The sequence below is a fragment of the Hemitrygon akajei genome, chromosome 2 (assembly GCF_048418815.1).
Source record: "Hemitrygon akajei chromosome 2, sHemAka1.3, whole genome shotgun sequence".
Lineage (NCBI taxonomy): Eukaryota > Metazoa > Chordata > Chondrichthyes > Myliobatiformes > Dasyatidae > Hemitrygon > Hemitrygon akajei.
Genome location: NC_133125.1, coordinates 170,423,619 through 170,441,116, shown reverse-complemented (window position 1 = coordinate 170,441,116; position 17,498 = coordinate 170,423,619). Strand labels below are relative to the sequence as shown.

Sequence of the window (17,498 nt, the reverse complement as noted above, 5' to 3'; positions counted from 1 at the left end):
TCATCAGGACTAGAAAGGAAGGGGTCAGAAGCCAGAGCAGGAAGGTGTGGGGAAGGGGAGGAGTACAAGCTGACAGGTGAAGGGGAAAGTGGGGGGAATGAAGTGAGAAGCTGACAGGGACAGGTGAAAGAGGCAAGGGGCTGAAGAGGAATCTAACAGGAGAGGACAGTGGACCATGGAAGAAAGGGAAAGATGAAAGGCATCGGGGAGGTGATAGGCAGGTGAGAAGAGAAGGGCTGAGAGGAGAACTGGAATGGGGAATGGAAAAAGAGAGGAGGGAAGGGCGAGAAATTACTGGAAGTTAGAGAAATCGATGTTCTTGCCACCAAGGAGGACGGAATGTGGAGTGTTGCTTTTCCAACCTCAGTTTGACCTCATTCTGCTTACAGAGGTTACCGTGGCCAGACAAGTCAGAATATGAATGAAAAGTTGAATTGAAACGGGTGGCCACTGGGAAACCCTGCCTTTTGTGGCAGACGGGGCAAAGGGGCTCACGGTGCATTGAGGTAACAGAATGCAGAATAGAGTACAACACCTACAGAGAAAGTGCAAACAAATGGAAAGTCACAAAGAGTGAGAGGTCAAGCGTCCATCTTATCATATTAGGGAGCCATATAACAATGGGGTAGAAGCTTCCCTTGAGCCTGGTGCTTCAGGCCTCTGTATCTCAGGCCTGCTGTGAGGCACGTGTACAGTCCTGGCTGTTACACTACACAAAGGATGTGGTAGCAAACAGGTCTAGAACAGATTCACCAGGATCTTGCTGAGGATGGAGGGGTGTAGTTGTAATGAGAAATGGGAAAGTCTGGATTTACTCAGTATAATGAGGGGCGACCCCTAATAGCAGTTGAGGGGCACAGACAGGGTAGGTGATCAGGAACTGTTCTCTCTCTCCCCTCCACCTCACCGCGTAGGGAAGCCTAGGCCACTGGCTCAAGATCGGAGGGGAGAAATGCAAGGGAGATCTGAGGGGCAAGTTTCTCCACACAGAGGGAGCTGGTCATCTGGAACAAGCAGCCAAGGGTGGTGCTGGAGGCAGGTGCTCTTGGAGAGGTACGTGGACAGCCCAACGCAGGAAACGCAATCACTGCAGATGTGTGTCACGGTAAGCAAGGATGGGGTGGGCTGAAAGCACTCATTCCTGTACCGACGTCACCATTCTCAGAGAAATTCTCTACCTCCAGTCCCAGGGGAACTCCACTTTACACATCTACCTTTGCCATTTCCCATCTGGTATCCCCCCAGGCTGCCCGCAGGTATTCCACAGAACAGCACAGCAGCGGCTTCTCGGCCCATCGCATTGTACAGCCCTGCTCCGAGGTCAGTCTAGCCCTCCCCTCCCAGGGAGTCCTCCATTTCTCCTACCATCCATGTGCCTATCTAAGAGTCTCTTAAATGTTTCTAAAATATGAGTTGTACCACCAGCCGCCCCTGGTTACTTAAGGCTGGGGTTGGTAATGGGGACAAGCTCCCACTACCTATCAAATTATCCCAATGGCCTGCATCTCAACTAGCTTCTGACAACCAGGTCCAGCTCCCGGCCTTCACCTGTGTCTTAGCTACTAGGTCCTGTGGAACCGTTCCTACCGACCGGGGGGGGTTACCGGCACCTTAAAGCCAGTCACTTCCAGCAGATGGGGCTCGTCATCCGTGGTTGGGAGGAAAGTCCGGAGCTGGAGTCCCTAAGTCAGTCCTACACTGAGTTCAATCCGGATTGGCAATCGTGCGGTGCTGCTGGTGTCAAACTGCATCAGTCTCTGCCGTTCCTTTTCACAGAGAGGGGCACCCTGCTACACAGGCCCCAGCCTGCTCTCCATATTGTACTGCCCAGGCTGCGTTCCCAGACAGCTAGGGCATAACATCCGTAGTCGGCTCTGACCAACAAAAGGCCGCACTCTCACTCACCACCACCCCCAGCAGGGTGCTGCACACACCTACCACTCTCTGCGTAAAAACTCACCTCTGACATCCTCCCTATAGTTTCCTCCAAACACCCTAAAATTACATCCTCTGATATTAGCCATTCCACCCTGGAAAAAAGGAACTGGCTCTCCACTCCATCTCTGCCTCTTAGCTTACACACCTCTGTAAAGTCAACTCTTGCGTGCCTTCACTTCAGAAGAGAAAAGCCCAAGCTTGCTCAACCTTTCGTCATATGGCATTCTCTCTAATCTAGGTACAGTAGCATCCGGGAGAATCTCCTCCGCACCTCTCCACACCCTTCCTATGATGAGACCACCAGAACTGAACATAATACTCCAAGCGTGGTCTTACCAGAGTTTTACGGAGCTGCAGCATTACCTCACAGCTCTTGAACTCAATCCCCTACGGAGTTTGAGGAGATTTGGTATGTCACCAAAGACCTTCACAAATTTTTACAAATGTACGTGGAGAGCATTCTAACTGGTTGTGTCACTGTCTGGTGTGCACAGGATCAGAAAAAGCGGCAGAAAGTCGTAAAATCAGCCAGCTCCATCGTGGGCAGCAGCCTCCAGCCATCCAGGATGTCTTCACAAACTGGTGCCTCAAAAAGGGGGCATCTATCATTAACAACCCCCATCGTCCTCTTCTCATCAGGAAGGAGGGAAAGGAGACTGAGTGGCCACCCTGAACAGCTTCTTCCCCTCTGCCATCAATGGGCATCGAGCCCACAAGGGCCAACTCACTAACTCTTTTTCACTTTTTACACCACTTATTTAGTTTAAAACTATATACACATCGACACACGTTCAACTGTACCTCAGTTTTTTATATATTGCAGTTACAACAGACGTCACAACACATCAGTGATATTAGATATGATTCTGTTGGCCAACACACCTTCACCACCCTATCAACTTGCACGGAAACTTGAGAGATCTATTGACATTGACACCAAGATCCTGCTTTTCCTCCACACTAAGAATCCAGCCATTAACCCTGCATTCTGCCTCCAAGTTCGACCTTCCAGACAATACCACCTCACGCTTTTCCAGCTTGAACACCGTCTGCCACCTAAAGCCTTGACGCTCGATGACAAGCCTATTGTGCGCTATCTTTATCAGCTGCCCTGAAGTACCCCGGCATCTCTGTCACTCCACCAAGTGACCATCAGCAGCTGGATGCACTCAGCCTTTGTAGCGTTTGCCAGTAATCCACACTTGTTTTGTCAGTAAATCCAGTTGTACTGCTGATTCAGTCCCTGATTATTTCCAGAACTTTCCCCACACAAACTCAGACTAATAGGTCTGAGAGGTCCGTCCCTCCGCTTTTGTTGCGTCCCACATCCCCAGGCTGCACCCGAAACCCCGCCGGCTTAACCTCACGGTGAAGTCCAAGTCGAGGACGAGGAAAGTTCCAGAAAGAACCAGAGACAGAATGAATAGTCATTTAAATCTAAGACGGGCCTGAGTAAATCTAGCAATTCAGAGAGATTTTTATTGAAAGGAATAGGAAAAATATCGATTGTGCTATATGATGCAGCATCAAAGTCTCGGGGACAGCTTCTTTCTCCCTGCCTTCAGACTTCTGAACAGTCCATGAGCAATACCTCACCTTTCCTTTTTTGCACTATTTATTTTATTTTTATTAACTTGTAGTAAGTTTTTTTTACTGTACTGCTGCCACGAAAACAACAAATTTCACTACATCGGTCAGAGACAGTTAACCTGATCCCGATTGTGAATGGACCCTTTTTGAAACCATATCCTTCTGCAGCTGGCCTTTAACAAGCTGGCTCCAAGTTGCAAACCCACGTGCACGTTCCAGATGGCTGAAGTGCTCAGTCACAGAGACATTAAAATCCGGCAGTGATCGTTTCTGGCAGGCAGCTCAATGACGCAGCAGGTAAGGCCGCTGCCTCCCAGCTCCTGCGACCCAGATACAACCCCGTCCCGTTTTGCTCGTGTGGACTTCGCGCACCAACACTGAGGCGGTGTCATTACAAGGCAGCGCCCATCGTCCAGGACCCTCACCATCCAGGACATGTGCTCTTCTCATCACTACCACAGGGAGGAGGAACAGAAGCCTGAAGACACACACTCAACGGTTTAGGAACAGCTTCTTCCCCTTCACTATCAGCTTTCTGAACGGTCCATGAAACTCATAATAAACACAGGAGAATTGGCAGATGCTGGAAATTTCTATCTCATTATTCCCTTTTTGAGCATTATTTACATATGTGATTATTACACGTACTGCTGCAAAAATAACCTCACGTCATATGTCAGTGATAATAAATCTGACTTTGAACTAGATACTCCCGTTTGCTCCCAGATCCCAACGGCGTGAGATTGGTGGCTTAACTGATCATTGTGCTCGTGTAGGAGAGCGGCAGCTGAATCAGAGGCAAGCTGAATGGGAAACGAGAGAGAATGACTTACAGAGAAATGGACAAAAGCCCAGTATTTGATGGGCCTAGTGGCTCCTTACACCAAATTTAAGGTTTCAGTTGATAGATATCACTGTGTGACAATGGTGGGGAAATAACCTAGAAATAAACGGGACAGTCCAGCGGAGGTTTATAAGAATGATTGGGGAATGAAAAGGTTAATGTATGAAGAGTGCTTGAAGCCTCTAGGCCTGCTAAAGTTCCAGAGGAATGGGGAGGTGGGGGGAATCTCACTGGAATCTACCAAATATTGAAAGGCCTATCTAGAGTGCATGTGGACAGGGTGTGGCCTACAGTGGGGAGTCTAAGACCAGAGGGCCCAGTGTCAGAATAAAGGGAGGTCCACTTCCAACAGAGTTGAGGAGGAATTTCTTTAGCTCGAGGGCAGCGAGGCTGTGGAATTCATTGCCAGACAGTTGTGGAGGCCAAGCCACTGGCTAGATTTAAAGCGGAGGCTGATAGGTTCCTGATTAGTGAGGGCATCAAAGGGAAAATTAAGGAGAAAGAGGATGAGAGGGAAAATGAGTCAGCCACGTGGAGCAGACATGCTCGACCAAATGGACTAATTCTGCTCCGAGGTCTTTTGGCAATCTGAATCCCAGATCGGCACACAGATAAAATCAGTAAACAACTACAACACCCAGGAGCAGTACTAGGCCACTCTGCCCATCGAGTCTGCTCCACCATTCCATCGTGATTATTCCTCTCACCCCCATTCTCCTGCCTTCTTCCCGTAATCTTTGACAGTAACGAAAAGCTCTGCTGTATCTAGCCAGGGTTTGATGATTGTTCAGAACCCGAAGGGGGTGGTGCTCTGTGTTTGTTGAACTATTTCTGCCACTGACACAGCCAGAAAGACCCCGGGTGACTTTGTCCCCTCCAGAAGGGAGGTGAAGGGATGTCTGCTGAAGCAGCCGTTGCTGGTGTCAGAGCAACTTTTCAGTGTGTTGGTGTAAGCAGCGTCCATCATAGAAACGCTGACGGCTGTGGAATGTTAACAATGCAGGGTATTCAGTGGAGAAAATGACAGTCCCGGGGCTCGGGCTGTAGGAATGGACCAGAAAGCAGCTGCAATACACATGCACGCAGTTCCGCTCTCAACCACCCGTGATGAACCCAGGGCTGAACCACTTCCTAATCTTACTGCTCCAAACTCCCAAAGAGACCTCAACACATCACTGAGGAAGCCCGTCAGCAAGATGTCCAACTGTGGCTGAGCGTGAGTTCACCTGCGCCAATAACACCACTGATCCTGCAAATCAGAGAGCAAGACTCCCTGTGGAAATCCCCCCCCCCCACCCAGCTCCGGGTCTGCCCAGGGACCCCCACCCCCAGCCAGCAGGAAGGCCTCACGATTTCATCGTGGTTACCGACACCTCAAGAGGGGATCCGCTGACTCGGAGGAGCGGTGCAAACTGTAGGCGACCTCATTTACCTCCAGATGTCCGAGCCACCATAGCCAATTAAACCAGGGCACTGGTTAATTCCACCTTCCCCCACACACATTGTTAGCTCCAGCTTTTTCTCCCTGTGGCAAACCCTTCTTCCCCCTTCCCACCCTGACACACAGCAGTGCCAGTCAGGTGGCCAATGAGCTGCCCAGAGCTGGCAAGGATGCTGGAGGTCACCGGGTCAAAGCCACCAGACAACTCAACGAGTTTATCAGTGCTCTCTCAACCTTTGACACTCCCTACTCCACACTGCTGACAGAGGAGGGGAAACACTAGATGGGACGCAAGGATAGGGGCCTTCTGCACCACTGCCACAAGGAGGGGATTGGCCCATGCTCAGCACTAGTCAACCCCTAATCTCCCCGATTTCTGTGATACACCCACCTTATATAGTTTGATGGAACAGTATAGACCAGGGGTCCGAGCCCTTTTAATGTTGTGGGCCCCAGTTTGGGAACAGGGGGACAAACACAAAATGCTGGAGGTTAGGCAGTATCTATGAAGGGGAATAAACAGTCGATGTTTTTTGCCAAGACCCTTCGTTCCCAACATTAAAAAGGGACCCCTACTGTTAACCGAGGGTCTGTGGACCCCAGGTTGGGAACCCCTGGTGTACAGGGAGAATTACTTCATGTCTAACCTGTGATGTCGCTGTCCTGGAATAGTTTGATAGGATAGTACTGAGGGAGCTTTACTCATTATCTGGCCCCTACCACCTCAAACCAGGCAGCAGTGTGTAGGTGGAGCTTTACTCTGTGTTTGCCCCTGCCTTGGTGGGACAACCCCCCAACAACACCCAGCCTGCCCCTGTCCAGGGAGTGCTTGATGGGATAGAAAAGAGGGCACAATACTGAACCTAGCAGGGCAATGCACAGGGGGCTAGTTTACCAACAAGACAGCCCTGATTGCTGAGGTGCAGTCATTCAGACGAGGTTTCTAAATACCACCCAAGGCTATTTTAAAGATCTGTGGCCTTCTCTGTGATGCCCTGCTGAATGTTCACTCCTGACACAGTACCGACTGACTTCCTTGTGGACTTGCTTTACGCTCCTTGCTGTGCGAGGGGGACTAGAGTTCAACGGTAATCTTATGAGTGATGGACAGACCTGATGGACAAAGGGGTGCAGAGTTAACCATTCCCAACCCCCCTCCTGAGAACTACGGACTATTGCTGTTGCTATGCTGCTCATGAGAGAGATAAAGCCCGGGCAAGAACATCTGCTACAGATAAGAGGGGGAGAGAGACTGTTGATTTACTGTATTTTGACTCTTCCTGGATTATTTACCCTCCACTACAAGGACTTTACTTTGCTCGTTAACATTCCTCAGGAGATTGCAGGAGTGGCCTGATTTGATGGACACGGTCATTCAGAGTTGATGGATAGCTGAGACCCCGTGAATGGGGATAAAAGACAGGTCTGGAGAGACACCCTTCAGACACACCAGTGGACACTGACTGAGTGTTGGGAACCCACAGGAAGGTGGGGGCTTCGGAGACCGAACCAGGAGATCGGTCAGGAAAGCTCACAGTGTTACAGCAAGGAAAGGTGGGGACTTGTGTGTGTGTCCACTCATGCCAGAGTGACGAGTCCACCACAGAAGAATGGTCTAGCTGAAGAACAGAGGGGTCATAACTGAATGACCACAATGACATGACGGATTAAGAAAGCCGCAAAAGGTTTGCCTGCAGCAGCTGTTGCTGTTACATCTCACTCACTCTCTCGCTCTCTCTCCAACGATTTCAACACAACAACCATAACCACTTCATCATTTATGAACTGAACTTTATACTTTTCTATGACAATTCATTATCCCCTAGACATCGATAGAGCTTGTTTATTATTGATTATTATTATTCTTACACTTTTAGGTTTATTACTGCTAACTTGTTTTATATGTATATTTGCATTTTTGATATTGTATTGTGTAGTTTACTAATAAACACCTTTAGTTTGGTAACACCAGACTCCAACGGATTCTTCTTTCTCTGCTGGTCAGACACCCAGTTACGGGGTACGTAACAGTAACAAGTTATTGTCGGCAGTGGCTGCCAGGACTTGCTGGGGTCTGACCGACGTCGGTTTGCACCCTCATGAGCGAGTGCAGAGCAGCGGAGGGAACACGCTGAACCTAACGTTAGCCCTATCAGTCATGTGTGCAAGGAAACACATCAAGAAATGCATCGTTTAGATCACGACCAACACAGTCCGAGGATGAGCTGAAATGTCACCACACTTCCAGCACCAACATAGCACACCCAGAAGTCGCTAACCCTAACCAGCACACCTTTGGAACGTGGGAGGAAACTCGCACAGTCATGGAGGAGAACGAACATACGCTTTACGTTACTGGAGCTTCTGCCCCAACAGAACGACAGCATCCAACCTTTGGGAGGAGCCACGCTCCTCTCAGGAAGGTAGCAGTTGTTGAAACAAAACGCACCCGAGGACGAGGCACCCACCAGAGCCGGGCTTGTAAATGTCATCGATGTCCACCTCCAGTTCGGCCTCGGGAATGAGCTCCACAATCTTCTCCTGCATTAACTTCTTCCTGCGCTCGATCTCCTCCCGGCTCTCCTTCTCGAAATGCAGCCGGAACCTGGGCAACGGAAGGGGATGGGAGGCAGCGTTAGTGGCACCAGGGTGGGAGGTGTTGATTTGCACTGAAGGTGTTCTGGGACACAGTCACCAAACCTGGAGCTGTGGACCCAAGTAGCCTAGGCATCTTATCTTACAGTACTGTGCAAAAATCTTGGGCACATAGATATCCATATAAAGCTCAGGCTCCCAAGAGGCTTGCACAGTACTGTAGTCATTTTATGTTTTGCACTGAATTACAGCTGCAAAAAAAAACAAATTTCATGGCCTATGTGAGTGACGATAAACCTGATTCTGATGTGGGTGTCTGTCATGGACTGAGAGTGGGAAGGGGGCAGGGAGAGGGGAAGGAGTGGTCAGAAAGAGGGGTAGGAGAGGGAAGCACCAGTCAAACATTCTGATGTGGGTGTCTATCATGGACTGAGAGTGGGAAGGGGGCAGGGAGAGGGGAAGGAGTGGGAAGCACCAGTCAAACATTCTGATGTGGGTGTCTATCATGGACTGAGAGGGGAATCGTGGTCAGAAAGAGGGGAAGGAGTGGGAAGCACCAGTCAAACATTCTGTAATGTTCAATACACAAATTGTTTGGAATCGAACGACTTTGCCTGATGTCTCAGGGCTGGGCGTGCCTAGGTGACCACCCCCCAACCCCTGGTACTCCTTCTCTGCCACTTGTCCCACACCCCTCCCGCGGCACCATTCCCAACATCCTTTGCTCCCGCCAGATCTACAAACTCGCTCTCTGCTCCACGTTGACAAATACAGGACTGTGCAGAAGTCTTCGGCGCCCCTGGCTATATACATGTGCCCGAGGCTTTTGCACAGTCCTGTGCGTCAGGCCCCCATTCTCAGGTCTCTCTGCCACCTAAAACTTTGACCAAGTTCTAAAGAGTGTCCTAATTGTTTGCATCACAGCCTGGCACGGAAACACCAATGCCCAGGATCTGAAAAGTCTACAGAAGGTGGTAGATCATCACGAGTAAAATCCTCCCCGCCATTCAAAACATTTACAAGGAGCACTGCTGCAAGAAAGTAGTATCCCCCCGTCCATTAAAGACACCCTCAGTCCAGCTCATACTCTCTTCTACCGTAAGGCAGGAGGTACAGGAGCCTGAATTCCACACCATCAGGATCAGGAACAGTTAGTACACGACACCCATCTAACTCCTGAATAAGCCTGGATAACTTCACTCACATTCATGGACTCCAGAACGCAGTTTCACCATTATTAGTTTGTACACAATTTGCCTTCATTTGCACATTGGTTGTTTGTCAGTCTTTGTCTAGGTATAGCTTTTCATGAATGCTATTGTATTTCTTGATTTGCGTGTAAATGCCTGCAGGAAAACAAATCTCAGGGGGTTGTACGGTGACCTCTATGTGCCTGCACTCACTAGCTGGGGAAGTCCAATCAGTTAGCAACTTCGTTCGGAAGCTGGCATCTGTTCACGGAACGCAGCCAACTCCAACGCAACATGAGACATGGAGTTGTTGGGAAGTGAATTCGGATTAGTGAATGCTGAGGCTGGATTGGGACCAGGAGCTCACGTGCACATTCTTGGAGCACCAGTCCTTACAGAAGTGTGTGGCAGCTTTACAATGAAGCAGGGGTTCCTAACCAGGAGTCCACAGACCCCTTGGTTAATGGTAAGGGTCCATGGCATTAAAAAACTCCTGGACTAGAGGGTCAGGATGAGAAGGACAAGTGATGCCTCATCGATAGATCAGGAACAGCTCCCAAGGGTGGGGCTGAGGTAAAGCAGGGGAGACAGATAGAAAGCCCCAGGAATAGGAGACATTTTCCCCTTACAAGGGTGCAGCTTTTGCCAAAGAGAACACAGAAGAGACCTAACACGGGGAAATCTGCAGATGCTGGAAATTCAAACAACAACACACACAAAATGCTGGTGGAACACAGCAGGCCAGGCAGCATCTATAGGGAGAAGCACTGTCGACGTTTTGAGCTGAGACCCTTCATCAGGACTAACCGAAAGGAAAGATAGTAAGAGATTTGAAAGTAGTGGGGGGAGGGATAAATGCAAAATGATAGGAGAAGATCGGAGGGGGTGGGATGAAGCTAAGAGCTGGAAAGGTGATTGGCAAAAGTGATACCGAGCTGGAGAAGGGAAAGGATCATGGGACGGGAGGCCCCAGGAGAAAGAAGGGTGGGGAGCACCAGGGGGAGATGGAGAACAGGCAAACAACTAATTATGTCAGGGATGGGGTAAGAAGGGGAGGAGGGGCATTAACGGAAGTTAGAGAAGTCAATGTTCATGCCATCAGGTTGGAGGCTACCCAGCTGGTATATAAGGTGTTGTTCCTCCAACCTGAGTTTGGATTCATTTTGACAGTAGAGGAGGCCATGGATAGGCATATCAGAATGGGAATGGGACGTGGAATTAAAATGTGTGGCCACTGGGAAATCTTGCTTTTTCTGGTGGACCGAGCGTAGGTGTTCAGCGAAACAGTCTCCCAGTCTGTGTCGGGTCTCACCAATATATAAAAGGCCACACCGGGAGCACCAGACACAGTATACCACACCAGCCGACTCACAGGTGAAGTGTCGCCTCACCTGGAAGGACTGTCTGGGGCCCTGAATGTGGTGAGGGGGGAAGTGTAAGGGCAGGTGTAGCACTTGTTCCATTTACAAGGATAAGTGCCAGGAGGGAGATCAGTGGGAAGGGATGGGGGGGGACGAGTGGACAAGGGAGTCACGTAGGGAGCGATCCCTGTGGAAAGCAGAAAGGGGGGGGGGGGAGGGAAAAATGTGTTTGGTAGTGGGATCCCGTTGGAGGTGGCGGAAGTTACAGAGAATTATACATTGGACCTGGAGGCTGGTGGGGTGATAGGTAAGGACAAGGGGAACCCTATCCCGAGTGGGGTGGCGGGTGGATGGGTTGAGGGCAGATGTGCGGGAAATGGGAGAGATGCGTTTGAGAGCAGAGTTGATGGTGGACGAAGGGAAGCCCCTTTGTTTAAAAAAGGAAGACATCTCCTTCTTCCTGGAATGAAAAGCCTCATCCTGAGAGCAGATGCGGCGGAGACGGAGGAATTGTGAGAAGGGGATAGCCTTTTTGCAAGAGACAGGGTGGGAAGAGGAATAGTCCAGGTAGCTGTGAGAATCTGTAGGCTTATAGTAGATATCTGGCAGCATCATAAGACTTGAGCTGTGTGAGAGTCATAGGCTAGGTTTGTGTTCCTTGGAGCAAAGAAGATAAAAGGGTTGACCCAACAGAAATAAGACCAAGAGGTATAGTTAGGTGTGATGGTCAATATCTTTTTCTCTATGGTCAGAGCATCAAAATCAAGAAGGCACAGGTTTAACATGAGAGGAATGAGGTTCAAAGATAAGTTTTTTTTTAAAAACACAGTGCTCTGGAGCAGGTGGTGGAATCAGATATAAACACTATATTAAAGAGGCCATTAGACAGATATGCAAATAAGCGAGGCATAGAAGGAGACAGTGCTAAAGCAGGAATAATGTCGGCGAGCAAAGAGGTCAACGGCACGTGTGGCCCACCTCTTGCATGGACTTCTTTCTGTCTGTGTTTTGTTTGTCAAGTCTTTTCTCTTCAACGCCTTGCATAACGCATGGTCTCTGTGTTGTCTGACTCTATTGTGAGTGTTTCCATTGCATCTGTACCTTACTGTTCTTGTACACTTGACAACAAACTCAACCCCTTTCACAATCCGGCCCCGGACCCAGTCTGCGAATCTCTGAGCTCAGTGGGCTCGAGGAAAGCCCAATGTCTGCATGTCCAGACCCGAACCAGGGTCGGCTGGAGGGCAAACAGTATGGGCTGTTCTGGGGGTAGGCGTGTGGGTGAGAGGGAGGAACAGGGCTGGTTTGCTGTTGTTGTTCAGTTGCCTGTTGTGTCGTTCTGCTGAGCACTGTAGACGTGCGATGTTGGTTACGGAATGTGTGGTGGCTGCCCCCATCACATCGTTAGGTCACGTTGGTTGTTAATGCAGAGGGCACACCGGGTCTTGGAAAAAATCATGGATCCATTAAGGGGAAGCAAAGGGATTGAAACAACGAGCAGTGGCCCCACCGAACAGAGTCGATGAGCCAGGGTTTGTCCTCCCGTTCCGCACGCGGCCGGAGCCCACGCCACCCTTCCCCCTCCGTCACCTGTTGGGGTCGTATCCCTGCTCTCCCAGCTTCCGCAGCGCCGGCTGCTGGTTGATCTTGCGGACCTGCAGGGAGAAGGACTCGCCGTCCGACGTGTCCGTCTGCTCCTCGTGCCGGTCGTGACTCCCGCTCCGGCTGTGGGAGCTGGACCGCACGCCATCGGAGAAGCCTGAAAGAGGACATCACGAGTGAACAGGCCGCTCTGAGGGGGAAGCACCCAGAGGACCCACAAGCCCTTCGGTCCATCCAGTCAATGGCGACCGTCACACACCCATCTGCTCTAAGCCCACATCAATCCCATTTGATTATCCTGCAGCCCCACCAACTCCCTCCAGATTTTACCCCTCGCCTGTACGCTAGGGGTCACTTATTGCGGCCCACTGACCAGCACGTCCTCAGATCGCGAGGGGAACGCTGACAATCGACGCAGGCGCACTTCAACGTCCTGTCGTAGCTACCGTCATGACAGAGGGGCTCGGCACACCACAACTTCACCGATACCATCACTGTTGTTGGCAGAATCTCAGAGGGTGACGAGGAGGCATAGGGGAGTCAGACAGATCGGCCAGTTGAGTGTTCATGAACCATTCAGAAGTCTGATGGGGGGGTGGGTAGCAGTTTTCTAAAACATTGACTGTGAGTCTTCGGGCTCCAGCACTTCCTTCCCAGTGATAGTTAACAAGAGGGAACGCCCTGGGTGGTGAGGGCCCTTACATGGACGTCACCCTCTTGAGGCACCTCATCTTGAAGAGGTCCTCGATGCTGGGGAGGGTTCTGCCTGCGGTGGAGGATCGGGACTGCACCTCAGTTGGAGGTGCCGTTGCCTCGCTGTTGCAGTGGCCCAGGTTCAGTTCCGGCCTCTGGCGCTGCCTGCGCAGAGTTGACTCGTTTTCTTTGGGTGGCTCCAAGTATCCTCAATATTGTCAATTAATCTAGTATCGGAATTTGAAACTTGCTTTTTGCCACTCGTTCCTTTCTGACATGAAAGGGGAACCTATAAATCTACCTGGAGTTATGAACCAATTCGTCAGTCTAATTATAAACACAAGAGATTCTGCAGATGCTGGAAATTCAGGGCGACACACACAAAATGCTGGAGAAACTCAGCAGGTCAGGAAGCAGCTACCGAGGGGAGTAAACAGTTGATGTTTTGGGCCAAGACCCTTCATCTGGATGGGAAAGGAAAGGGGAAGAAGCGGGAATAAAATGGTGGAGAGGAAGGAGTCTAATTCTAACTGATCACGTCAGCACCAAACCCTTTATCTTTGTGATGGAGAGCGGTGTGCAGACGGAATTAGTGAGCCCACTGAAGACTCGTCTGACATTCCGGGCAACCACTGTGAATAAGGTGTCCACTCAATGCCACTGAAGGCAGATTTTTCCATATTATCTGTACTACATTGCATTTGTACAAGTGGCAATAACCTCCACTTAAATGACAAGGAACCGTGTAGTTGGATTGGGAACTTGTAGGTGATGCTGTGCCGCTTTTGCCCCTGCCCTTGTGGTTGTGGCGTCGGGAGGAGCTGGTGAAGAATCCTTTACGATTGCATCAGTATGTCGTGTAGGTGTTCACATTACCACTGTGGAACAAGGAGGTCCTGAACAAACAGGCCGATTGGTTCTGTACTCATCCAGGCAAATGGAATCTATTCCATCATGCTGCCAGCTTCTCCCTGTAATCAACACAAAGGCTTTGGGTTCACAAGCGGAGAGTCATTCAGCACAGGACTGCAAGCCTGCTACATCCCACTTCTGCCGCAGCTGGCCCAAGACACAACTGCAAACACGCTACAGCTCAGTATGGCCCGAGACTACAAGAACCTGCAGAGACTTGTGGACATAGTTCACACGCAGCATGGAAGCCAGCTTCCACATTTCTCACTGCCTCTGTAAAGCATAATCAAAGACTCTCCAACCGGCAGAAGGCACAAAAGCCTGTGAGCACACGCCACCAGACTCAAGGACAGCTTCTGTCCTGCTTGTATGATGAGACAGACGCTTGGCCTCAATCGACCCCAGTATCATTTACCTGCACTGCACTTTGCCTGTAGACTCTATCCTGCATTAGATTTTACCTCATTCCCGCTCAGTGCACTTGACCTGCAGGAACAGTATGCAAGACAAGCTTTTCACTGTTCCTAAAGCAATTCCAGTCAATGAGGAAGTTTGCACAGTTCAGATTATTTATCACTCCTCTGACCACAGGTGCTCACTTTGATCATTCACAAAGTACAACCAGCATTAACTACCCTTCAGTAGAACACTCGCTCCAGATCCGGGGTTCACAACCCTTTTTATGCCATAGACTGCGGGGTCCGTGGATCCCAGACTGGGAACCCCTGCACTAGATACTTTTCCAGCCCTCACAGGCACTCCTGCCTATCCACGTGGGATTGTCAGCACTCACCTGTCATGACCTGTCACTGGCACCTTCCTGCTCCATTGTACACTGAACATTCTGCAATGTACCATTCACATTTACCCTCCAGTCTTATTCCAGATATTTGGCACTGTACTGGTTCTAGAGTTAACTGATCACCCTGTCCGTGTACACTGTACATCCTGCACTGTGCTACCCGTCACTGTCACCCACCCTACTTGTACACACTGTACATCCTGCACTGTACTAGCTGTCACGACCACTCACCCTGTCCATGCACACTGCCCATCCTGCACTGTACTACCCGTCACTGGAACCCACCCTGTCCATGCACACTGCACATCCTGCACTGTACTACCTGTCACTGGAACCCATCCTGTCCATGCACACTGCCCATCCTGCACTGTACTACCCGTCACTGGAACCCATCCTGTCCATGCACACTGCACATCCTGCACTGTACTACCCGTCACTGGAACCCATCCTGTCCATGCACACTGCACATCCTGCACTGTACTACCCGTCACTGGAACCCATCCTGTCCATGCACACTGCCCATCCTGCACTGTACTACCCGTCACTGGAACCCATCCTGTCCATGCACACTGCACATCCTGCACTGTACTACCCGTCACTGGAACCCATCCTGTCCATGCACACTGCACATCCTGCACTGTACTACCCGTCACTGGAACCCACCCTGTCCATGCACACTGCACATCCTGCACTGTACTACCTGTCACTGGAACCCATCCTGTCCATGCACACTGCCCATCCTGCACTGTACTACCTGTCACTGGAACCCATCCTGTCCATGCACACTGCACATCCTGCACTGTACTACCCGTCACTGGAACCCACCCTGTCCATGCACACTGCACATCCTGCACTGTACTACCTGTCACTGGAACCCACCCTGTCCATGCACACTGCACATCCTGCACTGTACTACCCGTCACTGGAACCCACCCTGTCCATGCACACTGCACATCCTGCACTGTACTACCCGTCACTGGAACCCATCCTGTCCATGCACACTGCACATCCTGCACTGTACTACCCGTCACTGGAACCCACCCTGTCCATGCACACTACACATCCTGCACTGTACTACCTGTCACTGGAACCCACCCTGTCCATGCACACTGCCCATCCTGCACTGTACTACCCGTCACTGGAACCCACCCTGTCCATGCACACTGCCCATCCTGCACTGTACTACCCGTCACTGGAACCCACCCTGTCCGTGTACACTGTACATCCTGCACTGTGCTACCCGTCACTGTCACCCACCCTACTTGTACACACTGTACATCCTGCACTGTACTAGCTGTCACAACCACTCACCCTGTCCATGCACACTGCCCATCCTGCACTGTACTACCCGTCACTGGAACCCACCCTGTCCATGCACACTGCACATCCTGCACTGTACTACCCGTCACTGGAACCCATCCTGTCCATGCACACTGCCCATCCTGCACTGTACTACCCGTCACTGGAACCCACCCTGTCCATGCACACTGCACATCCTGCACTGTACTACCCGTCACTGGAACCCACCCTGTCCATGCACACTGCACATCCTGCACTGTACTACCCGTCACTGGAACCCACCCTGTCCATGCACACTGCACATCCTGCACTGTACTACCCGTCACTGGAACCCATCCTGTCCATGCACACTGCACATCCTGCACTGTACTACCCGTCACTGGAACCCATCCTGTCCATGCACACTGCACATCCTGCACTGTACTACCCGTCACTGGAACCCACCCTGTCCATGCACACTGCACATCCTGCACTGTACTACCCGTCACTGGAACCCACCCTGTCCATGCACACTGCACATCCTGCACTGTACTACCCGTCACTGGAACCCACCCTGTCCATGCACACTGCACATCCTGCACTGTACTACCCGTCACTGGAACCCATCCTGTCCATGCACACTGCACATCCTGCACTGTACTACCCGTCACTGGAACCCACCCTGTCCATGCACACTACACATCCTGCACTGTACTACCTGTCAGTGGAACCCATCCTGTCCATGCACACTACACATCCTGCACTGTACTACCCGTCACTGGAACCCACCCTGTCCATGCACACTGCACATCCTGCACTGTACTACCCGTCACTGGAACCCACCCTGTCCATGCACACTGCACATCCTGCACTGTACTACCTGTCACTGGAACCCATCCTGTCCATGCACACTACACATCCTGCACTGTACTACCCGTCACTGGAACCCACCCTGTCCATGCACACTGCCCATCCTGCACTGTACTACCTGTCAGGACCACTCACCCTGCCTTTTCCGCTCCCGCCTCTCCTGCAACTGCTTCTTCTTCTGTTTCACGCTGAATGGCTTCTTTCGCGGCATGGCGCTCCACTCGGGGCCTCAGCCTTGAAACTGTTCAAGTCCCCAGTGTCGCACTGCGAACTTCAGGCCTGCCTGCCTGCCTGGCCTGGGTCGGCGCTCACTCCTCACGATGATCCACCCCCTCAGCTCTGCAGCCTCGCTCCGGTCCCTACAGCCAGCCAATCAATGCCG

The 17,498-nt window shown here is 51.0% G+C and overlaps 1 protein-coding gene across 2 annotated transcripts in view; it reads right to left on the bottom strand.

Annotated features, from left to right (window-relative positions):
- The window catches only part of gnl1 (guanine nucleotide binding protein-like 1), a 50,857-nt gene extending 33,387 nt beyond the window's left edge, over positions 1-17,470 (bottom strand). The window contains exons 1-3 of one of the 2 annotated variants that reach the window (XM_073032298.1): positions 17,252-17,470; positions 12,550-12,718; positions 8,282-8,418 (exon numbers count right to left, since the gene is read on the bottom strand). In XM_073032298.1, coding sequence (XP_072888399.1) covers positions 8,282-8,418; positions 12,550-12,718; positions 17,252-17,327 — 382 coding nt within the window. In that variant the 5' untranslated portion in view covers positions 17,328-17,470. The remainder of the gene's footprint in view (positions 1-8,281; positions 8,419-12,549; positions 12,719-17,251) is intronic. The other variant, XM_073032306.1, reaches the window with a different exon arrangement.
- Between the last annotated feature and the right edge of the window lie 28 nt (positions 17,471-17,498).